At 46.2% G+C, this 12,093-nt stretch overlaps 1 protein-coding gene and 1 long non-coding RNA gene across 3 annotated transcripts in view; one reads left to right on the forward strand and one right to left on the reverse strand.

The window, feature by feature from the left end:
- Nucleotides 1–6,042: 6,042 nt before the first annotated feature.
- The window catches only part of LOC106613131 (2-phosphoxylose phosphatase 1), a 40,046-nt gene continuing 33,995 nt past the window's right edge, over nucleotides 6,043–12,093 (reverse strand). For both annotated transcript variants that reach the window (XM_014215089.2, XM_014215090.2), the window contains exons 5-6: nucleotides 8,190–8,329; nucleotides 6,043–8,075 (exon numbers count right to left, since the gene is read on the reverse strand). In XM_014215089.2, the coding sequence (XP_014070564.1) occupies nucleotides 7,018–8,075; nucleotides 8,190–8,329 (1,198 nt within the window). In that variant the 3' untranslated portion in view covers nucleotides 6,043–7,017. The remainder of the gene's footprint in view (nucleotides 8,076–8,189; nucleotides 8,330–12,093) is intronic.
- On the forward strand, nucleotides 10,954–11,934 carry LOC123744750 (uncharacterized). Its single transcript, XR_006771217.1, has 3 exons — nucleotides 10,954–11,011; nucleotides 11,151–11,228; nucleotides 11,767–11,934. It is a non-coding gene; the product is annotated as an uncharacterized lncRNA (long non-coding RNA).

The raw sequence follows: 12,093 nt of genomic DNA on the forward strand, positions 1-12,093 counted from the left end.
TTTACTCTGTTCTAGCAGTGACTACCTCCACACTTTAGTCTGTTCTAGTAGTGACTACCTCCACACTTTAGTCTGTTCTAGCAGTGACTACCTCCACACTTCAGTCTGTTCTAGTAGTGATTACCTCCACACTTTAGTCTGTTCTAGTAGTGACTACCTCCACACTTTACCCTGTTCTAGTAGTGACTACCTCCACACTTTAGCCTGTTCTAGCAGTGACTACCTCCACACTTTAGTCTGTTCTAGTAGTGACTACCTCCACACTTTAGCCTGTTCTAGCAGTGACTACCTCCACACTTTAGTCTGTTCTACTAGTGACTACCTCCACACTTTACTCTGTTCTAGCAGTGACTACCTCCACACTTTAGTCTGTTCTAGTAGTGACTACCTCCACACTTTACTCTGTTGTAGTAGTGACTACCTCCACACTTTAGTCTGTTCTAGTAGTCACTACTTCCACACTTAACTATGTTCTAGCAGTGACTACCTCCACACTTAACTATGTTCTAGCAGTGACGACCTCCACACTTAACTATGTTCTAGCAGTGACTACCTCCACACTTTAGTCTGTTCTAGTAGTGACTACCTCCACACTTTAGTTTGTTCTAATAAAACTGACTCCCTCAACACTTAACACTGTTCTAGTTGTTACTACCTCCACACTTTACTCTGTTCTAGTAGTGACTACCTCCACACTTTAGTCTGTTCTAGTAGTGACTACCGCCACACTTTACTCTGTTCTAGTAGTGACAACTTCCACACTTTAGGTTGTTCTAGTAGTGACTACCTCCACACTTTAGTCTGTTCTAGAAGTGACTACCGCCACACTTTACTTTGTTCTAGTAGTGACAACTTCCACACTTTACTCTGTTCTAGTAGTGACTACCTCCACACTTTAGTCTGTTCCAACTGTGATTACCTCCACACTTTACTCTGTTCTAGTAGTGACTACCTCCACACTTTAGTCTGTTCCAACTGTGATTACCTCCACACTTTACTCTGTTCTAGTAGTGACTACCTCCACACTTTAGTCTCTTCTAGAAGTGACTACCTCCACACTTTAGTCTCTTCTAGAAGTGACTACCTCCACACTTTATTATGTTCTAGCAGTGACTATCTCCACACTTTACTCTGTTCTAGTAGTGACTACTTCCACACTTTAGTTTCTTCTAGAAGTGACTACCTCCACACTTTACTCTGTTCTAGAAGTTACTACCTCCACACTTTAGTCTTTTCTAGCAATGACTGCCTCCACTTTCCACCTCTTCCTCTGGGGCTTTCTCTCAGCTCCACCATGCCAATAGACGTCATCCCTTTTTAAAACCTTCTTCTTCTCTACAATTTGAAATCAATCTCTCTGTCTCCCTCCTTCTCTCTTTTGTTCCCACACCTGTAGCTATATCTGTTTTTGGGAGAGTGGTTGAAGACAGCCTCATGTTTGCCATAACCACAACCTCCCTCCCTCCCTCCACCCTTTCTTTCCTTCCTTCCTTCTTTCTTTCTTTCTTTCTTTCTTTTACTCAACACTCCACTTTCCCTCTGTCTGCAGTGTCAATCACTCCCTCCCACCCTACATTACTCTCCCTCTATCTGGTTCCCATGTCAACAGAGTAGCCTCTCTATGTGTCTGATTGACTCAGGGTCACTAGCTTTGTTTGGGCATCTACATTCAGGAGGTGTTGGCGTGGTTTAAAGAGGAAAGTGGGAATGGTGTGGGCTCCGACAAACAAGCCAAGTAGCTAACATGCGTTCAGACATGCGAGCGCACACACACACACACATACACACACACACACACATACACATACACATACACACACACACACACACACACACACACACACACACACACACACACACACACACAGAGAGAGAGGAGACGGGGCTAGTTGTGGCCACAGGCAGTACAACACATTAAAGACTGAGCGAGACCCGCTTGAGCTCTCGGGTTGTGGGAGGAAATTGCTGATTTGCCCTGATATACAGTATGACATCAGAGAGCGTGTATGGTAGTGTATGGGGATCAGACAGACGCTGGAGGGTAGGGAGAAACAGACAGGGTGAGAGGAAAACAGCCTGGTCAAGAGAGGAGATAACAGTCAATAACAGTCAATAACAGTGATGTCAGTGCAGGACCAAGAGAAGAGGTGAACAAGACAGTATAGAAATGATATACTAGAAAAGCTGTTTGAAAAAATATAGCCCAATAATGGACTAAAGGAGCCTAACGTTAGTCTAAGGACCATGTTCTGTTTAAAGGTGAATTGGCTGTGGAAGCCAACGTGAATCGATTCTTAATTGCGGTATGGTTCTAGAAACATAAATCCCTTTACTTTCATATCACATCAAAATACCTGTACACTTTTTGAACTGGTTTTAACACAGTTGCAGCTAACAGTATTTTTCAGTGACAACATGTTTGTGGCGTCCTTCTACGGTTTACAAACAGGTGTTCGGAGACGCAGATAGCTAATTACCACAGGCAGTCCACTTTGGTCTGTTTTCAGTAAACATGGCTGTAACATGGAAATATGGCAGTGTGGGAACCCTAACCCTATATAAGTGTGTATCAATTTAACCTTTTTAATGTTTTATTTCTCGCTGAGTTGGTAGAGCATGGTGTTTGCAACGCCAGCATGTGGGTTCGATTCCCACGGGGGGCCAGTACAAAAAAAAATAAAAAATGTATGAAATGTAGGCATTCACTACTGTAAGTCGCTCTGGATAAGAGCGTCTGCTAAATGACTAAAATGTAAAAATGTAAAATGTAAGATAAGTTCCTTATGCTTCCAAAACCTCAAGAGATGCCTGTTAATGTTCAGGCCCCCTACAGATGACACCTTTGTCCAATGACTTATGTGTGATGTAATGGAATGGCTAGCAAAAAGACAGATAGTGAGTCTATCATGTTACTGCCCCAGCACTAAGGATGACAATTAGCTTCTATATCCAACTCCTACACATTTATATTGATGTGAAAACTAAAATGTTGTTAGTATCAGTGTCAATACATTTCATAAATAGAACAAACGCATTCATGATTCATACTACTTTAGACAATATCTGGCTGTTTTAGAAGGGTAGGGGCAAAATGCATTCATTACATTCCATATTCCCCGCTTTGTCAAGAAACAACCTATGTTGATGTTGATGGCAACCCTGCCATGTTATTGCATTTTGCAGTCAATATTGTTATTTTTCTGCAAGTTCTGGAAGTGGATAGTGGGACAGGTTTACGGGGGCAGTTTAGAAAACGAGCCTGTGGAATTGATGTTTTGTCATCGTCAGAGGATGTTATTCATCGAGATGACACATTACTGGTCTGGGCTAGGGAGTAAACGCTTTAGTTTTTATACATACAGGAAATATATTGATTGTGCGTTAAGCCCTGCGGTACTCATGACAAACTATTCCTGTGATTCTGGTGGATGGGGCACGGTCCAGGCAGCCATTAGTGAAGGTATACTGCCATCTAATGCTAGAGTTGTACATGACCATGAAAATTTGTCTAGACCAGGGGTGTTCAACTCTTGCCCTACGAGGTTCCGGAGCCTGCTGGTTTTCTGTTCTACCTGATATTTATTTGCATATACCTGGTGTCCCAGGTCTAAACCAGTCCCTGATTAGAGGGGAACAATGAAAAAATGCAGTAGAACTGGCTTCGAGGTCCAGTTGAGTTTGAAGGGGTCTAGGGAGGCCATATAGATAGACAACACATCTTTGTATCATTCCAATTATAGCATCTCTGAAAGCACAGGCAGCACCATCAAAATGTATGTCCATTTTGAAGTAGTAATTGTTCTTCTTCTACTACTTCTATGAGTTGGTAAACAAACTGAAAGGGTGCATACTGCCACCTGGAGTGTGTTGTTGGAACAGGTAGGAAGCCAAGGTTGGTGATTTACTGCTACCTGCTGATCCCTACTGATGACCTGGAGGGAATTATGTGATCCTTCCTTAACCCTTAGGAAGCCCCACCCAGTTGACTTCTTCAAAGTGGCGCTGCCCATGCTAAAACAGGCTTGTTGGCACTAGAGTTATCTATCTAAGCCTATGGTCTAGACCAGGGGTATTCAACTCTTACCCTATGAGGTCTGGAGCCTGCTGGTTTTGTTTTACCTGAAAATGAATTGCAAAGACCTGGTGTCCAAGGTCTAAATCAGTCCCTGATTAAAGAGGAACAACTTAAAAAAGCAGTGTAAGTGGCTTGGAGGTCCAGAGTTGACAGGTCTAAACACTGTTTTACAGAGAGAGGAATGACACTCCATCTCCACCTAATAATGTTAAAATGCAATGATAGCCAAGTATGGTGTTCTCTGTGTGGAAATAGTTGTTTGATATTTCAGGAGGTACAGGCAACTCTGTTGCATTACAGAAGAGCTTCTCAACTCAAGTTGTCAAGCACTACGATAACTAATGGTTTCATCATGGCATTGTAATCTGCTATATGACCAAGACTTGTGGAGACTGGACATCAATGACCGAAATTGAGCTGAATACGAGTAGACACTGTGTAGACACTGGCCCTCGGGATCTCGAGTCCCAGTGGCTGTAGCAGCATCTACCTAACATAGCTACTCACCACCAGGGGGCATACCTTCCTTCTTATCTGACAGTTGAGAGTCCAGGGATATCAATATTCAAAATCTATGTTGATTTCTACTTAGTGGCTATATAAAGTCTACATCCTCTTGAAATTATTTCACATTGTACTGCCTTAAAATGTAAACTAAAAAGGGGTTAAATGATATTTTTTGTCATACAGATCTACACAACCTATACATTTTCAAAGTAAAACAAACTTGGATAATTGGATAAGTCTACACCCACTGAGTTAATACTTGGTAGAAGCACCTTTGGCAGCCAATACAGCTGTGAAACATTTTCATTAAGATTCTACCAACTTTGCACAACTCTTACAGGCTGACTACACCGCTCGCGTCGCGTGCATGAGCGTTGCAAAATAAATTTAGAAATCTGTTATTCAATTATTGCACCCACACTGCTCGTGCACACCCACGAGCGTCTGCGTTGCCAAGGGCTAAAATAGAAATCAGTTCTATTTCTGACGCAGATCACGCTGCAAGTCCTGCCTCTCCCATCTCCTCATTGGTTTATAGAAGCAGGTACCCACGTGCCATCTCCTCATTGGTTATAACCACGTGGGTGACTGAAAGACGAATGAGGTCAGTGGCAGTAATGCACCTAATTTATGAAATTGCCAATTGCAATATAAAGTCAAGAGAAGAAAAGGCCTGGAAGGAAGAGGGATGACTAGAAACGATTCGGTTGACCGTTTTATGTGTGGATTAATTGGCAGAGTAGAGGACCAATTTTTGTAAAAATTGCTCAAGCTCATTAAATTTGGTTGGAAATCATTGATGGACAGCAATATTCAAACCTTATCTGTGATTTTCAGGCAAGTTTAAGTCAGGACTGAGACTAGACCACACAGGAACACTCAACACCTCTTGGAAAGCCATCCTGGTGTCTTTGGCATTACAATTTGTGTAATTGTCTCGCTGAAAAATACAACTCCATCCCAGGGTCAGGTTTTCAGAAGACTGAGGCGGGTTTTACTCTAACTTTTGATCCTGACAAACTCCCCAGTCCCTGCCAATGATAAGCATACCCATAACATGATGCTGCCACCACAATACTTGAAAACGTTATGAATTCCAATTTGTTGTAGCTAACGTTAGCTAGACGGCTAATGATAACGTTAGGGTTAGGGGTTAAGGTTAGGAGAAGGGTTAGCTAACATCCTAAATAGCAAAGTAGCTAAAAAGTAGTAAGTAGTTGCAAAGTTGCCCGTGATGAGATTCAAACACGTAACCTTTGGGTTGCTGGACATTTGCATTATAGGCCCAACTATCCACCTTTCGTTGTTGCCTAAGTAACCTTCTATCTCATGTTACCATACCAAACCTAACATATCATACTGATTTGTCCTGGATTTATGTTTACTATGTCTAGTCTATGAGACTTGGGGAATTCAGAACATATGTTAGCTCATATGTTTTCACAATACAGAGACAGTTGTGAGGAAACAAGTTTTATTACTTCGTGGCCCACTGTGTAATGTGCTTTATAGTAAAAATGATAATTATTCAAACTGATGAGCATCATTAAAAAAAATGTCCACAGAAATTACAATTACTGATGACATATTTATGAACTGTTATTACCATCTCACAGCAGCAGTGGAATGTAAGTGCCATAACAACTAGCCTTCACTAAGGTGCAGAATATTTTTATTATTCAGTAAACATTGAGCGTAAATTGTTGGATTGACTTCATTCTTAACATTGAAATCTACTTCAGCTTAAAGTATGTGGTTGAGTAAACTAAAATAAATTAATTGTACAGCAAAACTGACCTTAATTCTATTGGTCTCCAGCATCATTTTAATCAAAATGTCAGACAATATCAAGACAAATTATAAATGGCAGTTTTTACATTTAATATGAACTAATCCAGCATTAGTGTTTCCAGTTTCAACGTTCCCCTTTCAATGCAGGAATTTGGGAAAAGCAGAATCTCAACATTCCCAGTAGGAATGTGTGAATAAAGTGTCTGAGTCCTTCCACCTCTTTTCCTTACAAACTTTTCAAAAACAAAAAAATTGTCGAAAGGTCAATGTTGAAATGTGTATAATTGCAGGTTAAGTATCCGGGTGTGATTGTCGACACCACAAGGCTGTCAGTTTAGAAGTCAAACTTTATCGACAAAGACATCTGATCAAGAAGGCATGAAGAGTATGTATAAAGTAAGCCGGGAGGTGTGTTTGTGTATAGGAATTTGCTGGTGAAAATATGTATTTTTGCAGTGATATGTATGATCAGCATTTATGCTTTCTAGGAATGTTTGTGACTAGAAAATGTCAAAAGGACACTACCATCAAAGTGGGAAAAGAGCTATTAACAAATTCCAAAATCAGCTAAATTATAACTCCCCCTTTCTCTGACTAATTCTCTTCTCCTCCTCCTTTTCTCTCTCTATCCTTCCATCTGTCAGTCAGCCTGTCCGTCGGTAGCAGGCGTTGTGGTAGGACGTGGCGTTGAGGACATTGAACATGTCTTTCTTGACGAACGACAGGAAGTTACCCAGGGGGCATAGCGGCTGTGCGGCGTTGCGGCCATGTGAGCGACAGAAGGTGGTATGGAAAGTCACATCCTCTCCGTTGTACAGAACCCTCACAAACATGTTTCCCCAATTACCACCCTTTGACCTCTCCCCTTTCAACCAAGCAGCCTTAACCAAGCCCTGGCCTTGCCCCTTATGTTGTCCCTGAGTTGCGGGCGGACTCCTCCACAACTCAAACACAACCCTCGCCGCAAACCTCGGGAAGAGTGCATCCTCCAAGCCCAGGGCGCTTAGTAATGGCGCCACGGTGACGTCGTGAGCCGAGGACAGGGTGAACGCCTCCTCTCCTCCAGCACGGGGTTTTCGACCCGGAGCGTTGGCCTTGGCGAAGCGCTCCATCCGATTGGCGGTGCGGTTGAGGTAGGGGTGGGTGGCGAGCACGGCGTAGCGGCGATACAGTCCCACCCTCCTCCTGTCCACCTCGTCCTCTAACTGCTGCCTCCGGATCACAGCGAACTGGGCCAGAGTCAGACAGCCCCCACTGCCGAGAGCACTTCCTGCTGCCACACAGGGGAAGGACAGGCCGTGGCACAGGTGGCACAGCAGAGAGTCTATAGGGTTGGCAGCTCTGAGCTGGCGCGGGGGCAGACCTAGCGTACGGGCCATGTCTGCGTAGGTCCTCTCCAGTTCAGTGTCTGCCGCTCTGAGGCGGTACTGTCTCCTCTGCTCCTCCTCCAGATAGCGGTTCCTAGCAGGACAGTCGCAGGCTGAGCCACAGAACAACGTGCTCCACTGGTGGTGGACTGTCAGACGGCTCCAGTCAAAGTCTGGCAGGAACCCATACAGAAGAGCCATAGCACTCTGGAGGGTGCGGCTCCTGCCCGTAGTCTCCACCCACACCTGCTTGGTCGACCAATTGGGCGGGAGGAGTTTGTGACGCTTGTAGGCTAGGCGAAGGAGCTGGCCATTGCGTAAGTGCTGCACCACACCTGAAGACGGGGAAGACAGAGATTGGTTGAACACTTCAGATCTAAACCCAGTCCATCTGGAAGGTGACTGGTTGGTTCATCACGCATCTTTAATGTGACTGATTGGTTGGTTACCTGTCTGAGTGAGCTCACCCATCTCACAGGTGCTGTGGTTAGGGAGGCGGGGCAACGAGCTGAGAGTCCCCTCCCAGCGGCCACGCCCCCCCTGGGCCATGTGACCAATGAAAGAATTCAGCTGGGGGTGGGAGGGTTTCCTGGAAGGGGGGAGAGAGATGAACAGAGATGCAGGAGGCAGGCTAAGGAGGGAGAATAGTTTCCAGCTGGAGAAACCGCAGACAGATCGAGACAGTGGGTCGACTCTGCATGCTAGTGCCAACTCACATACACACATGCACACACACACACACACACAGACACACACGCACACACAGACACACACGCACAGACACACACACACACATGCACACACACACACACACACACAGACACACACGCACACACAGACACACACACACGCACAGACACACACACACACACACGCACGCACAGACACACGCTCCATCTGCCCCCTAGGATCCTGCATATAACCCATATGCTAGTGCAGAATAGATCCCCATAATTACACAGTGATCAAAATAAAAACAGACCCAGATTGTAGACCTTTAGAAATAGTCTCTCTCTCTCTCTCTCTCTCTCTGTTTCTCTCTCTCTAAACCTCTCTTCTTTCTCTCTCTTCTCTCTCTCTGTTTCTCTCTCTGTTTCTCTCTCCTCTCTCACTCTCTTCTCTCCGTTTCTCTCTCTCTAAACCTCTCTTCTTTCTCTCTCTTCTCTCTCTCTGTTTCTCTCTCTGTTTCTCTCTCTGTTTCTCTCTCCTCTCTCTGTTTCTCTCTCTGTTTCTCTCTCTGTTTCTCTCTCCTCTCTCTGTTTCTCTCTCTCTGTTTCTCTCTTCTTTCTCTCTCTTCTCTCTCTGTTTCTCTCTCTTCTCTCACTCTCTTCTCTCTCTCTCTCCGTTTCTCTCTCCTCTCTCACTCTCTTCTCTCACTCTCTTCGTTTCTCTCTCTCTACATCTCTTCTCTCTCTCTCTACCTCTCTCTCCTCTCTCTCTCTCTACCTCTCTTCTCTCTCTCTCTTCTCTCTCTCTACCTCTCTTCTCTCTCTCTGTTTCTCTCTCTTCTCTCTCTCTCAAGCACACACACATAATCCACACACGCCCCAGAGACAACACAGCCTGCTCAAACACACACTTCTGGTGCATCTATTGCAGCACAAGCAAAACTGAACTCTTCTCTCAGGAGGGCCACATCTCATCCTCCCCAAGTCTCCCTCCCTCCATCCCTCACTCTATTTCTCTCTCTCCATGTCTCACTCTCTCTATTTCTCTCTCTTGCTTTCGCTCTCTCTAACACTCTCGCGTTCTCTCTCTCTGTGTCACACTCGCTTTCTCTCTCTATGTCTCACTCTTTCTATCTCACTGTGTCTCACTCTCTCGACTGTCTTGCCCTGCATCTCTGTTTCTCTCTCCTCCCTCCCTTTCAGCTCTGACTTGGCGTGGAATGTCAGTGTGGTGAGCCAGATGGCATTGAATACTGGACCAGTCACACACACAGAGAGAGAGAGAGAGAGAGAGAGAGAGAGAGAGAGAGAGAGAGAGAGAGAGAGAGAGAGAGAGAGAGAGAGAGAGAGAGAGAGAGAGAGAGAGAGAGAGAGAGAGAGAACTGAGGAAAAGAGGAAGAAGAGAGACAAAGGCAGAGAGTACATATACAAACTCAGAATACCTGAGTGCTCATGTGGTTTAGGTTATGCCTTCTTATGACATGCCACACGAAGATGTGTAATTACGTTGGAGGTTTGGCTTCATAGCAGACATATTCACCAGTCCTCTCAGCTCTGTGAAGGCCAGGCCCAGTGACCACAGATGACTCAGATTACTGACTCTTCCTCTGCAAGACCCATCAGCTCAGAATGAAATGCCCATGTTGAATTTTGCAAATGGCCAGAGACTAAGATATCCCAAAAAGAGGAATGGGGAGGAATTTATCGGCCATATGTTCAGAATGACATGCCAAGATCCAAGGTTATGCAAGTCACCAGGGATCACTCTGTTGTGCCAATCAAAGTAGACAGTGCCCTCACACACACTCACACACACACACTTTTGACTGAGGCAAGAGCCACAGCAATGACTTCCCTTTCTATAAATAATATATTTTCAGAAACTGCCATCTGCATGATGAGAGACAGAGCAGAGCAGTGGGATGACAGACAGGATGACAGGTGGAGGTGGATGAGAGGGGGAGGTGACAGTGGGATGACAGACAGGATGACAGGTGGATGAGAGGGGGAGGTGAACAGTGGGATGACAGACTGGATGACTGGTGTAGAGGGGGAGGTGACAGTGGGATGACAGACTGGATGACTGGTGTAGAGGGGGAGGTGACAGTGGGATGACAGACTGGATGACTGGTGTAGAGGGGGAGGTGACAGTGGGATGACAGACAGGATGACAGGTGGATGAGAGGGGGAGGTGACAGTGGGATGACAGACAGGATGACAGGTGGATGAGAAGGGGAAGTGACAGTGGGATGACAGGTGGATGAGAAGGGGAGGTGACAGTGGGATGACAGACAGGATGACAGGTGGATGAGAAGGGGAGGTGACAGTGGGATGACAGACAGGATGACAGGTGGATGAGAAGGAGAGGTGACAGTGGGATGACAGACAGGATGACAGGTGGATGAGAAGGGGAGGTGAACAGTGGGATGACAGACAGGATGACAGGTGGATGAGAGGGGAGGTGACAGTGGGATGACAGACAGGATGACAGGTGGATGAGAGGGGGAGGTGAACAGTGGGATGACAGACAGGATGACAGGTGGATGAGAAGGGGAGGTGACAGTGGGATGACAGACAGGATGACAGGTGGATGAGAAGGGGAGGTGACAGTGGGATGACAGACTGGATGACTGGTGTAGAGGGGGAGGTGAACAGTGGGATGACAGACAGGATGACAGGTGGATGAGAGGGGGAGGTGACAGTGGGATGACAGACAGGATGACAGGTGGATGAGAAGGGGAGGTGAACAGTGGGATGACAGACAGGATGACAGGTGGATGAGAAGGGGAAGTGACAGTGGGATGACAGACAGGATGACAGGTGGATGAGAAGGGGAGGTGAACAGTGGGATGACAGACAGGATGACAGGTGGATGAGAGGGGGAAGTGACAGTGGGATGACAGACAGGATGACAGGTGGATGAGAAGGGGAGGTGAACAGTGGGATGACAGACAGGATGACAGGTGGATGAGAGGGGGAGGTGACAGTGGGATGACAGACAGGATGACAGGTGGATGAGAGGGGGAGGTGACAGTGGGATGACAGACAGGATGACAGGTGGATGAGAAGGAGAGGTGACAGTGGGATGACAGACAGGATGACAGGTGGATGAGAAGGGGAAGTGACAGTGGGATGACAGACAGGATGACAGGTGGATGAGAGGGGAGGTGACAGTGGGATGACAGACAGGATGACAGGTGGATGAGAAGGGGAAGTGACAGTGGGTCAGACAGGATGACAGGTGGATGAGAGGGGGAGGTGACAGTGGGATGACAGACAGGATGACAGGTGGATGAGAAGGGGAAGTGACAGTGGGAGATAGGTGGATGAGAGGGGAGGTGACAGTGAAGGATGACAGGTGGATGAGAAGGGGAAGTGACAGTGGGATGACAGACAGGATGACAGGTGGATGAGAAGGGGAGGTGACAGTGGGATGACAGACAGGATGACAGGTGGATGAGAAGGGGAAGTGACAGTGGGATGACAGACAGGATGACAGGTGGATGAGAGGGGAGGTGACAGTGGGATGACAGACAGGATGACAGGTGGATGAGAGGGGGAGGTGACAGTGGGATGACAGACAGGATGACAGGTGGATGAGAGGGGGAGGTGACAGTGGGATGACAGACAGGATGACAGGTGGATGAGAAGGGGAGGTGACAGTGGGATGACAGACAGGATGACA

This window comes from Salmo salar, chromosome ssa09, assembly GCF_905237065.1.
Source record: "Salmo salar chromosome ssa09, Ssal_v3.1, whole genome shotgun sequence".
Lineage (NCBI taxonomy): Eukaryota > Metazoa > Chordata > Actinopteri > Salmoniformes > Salmonidae > Salmo > Salmo salar.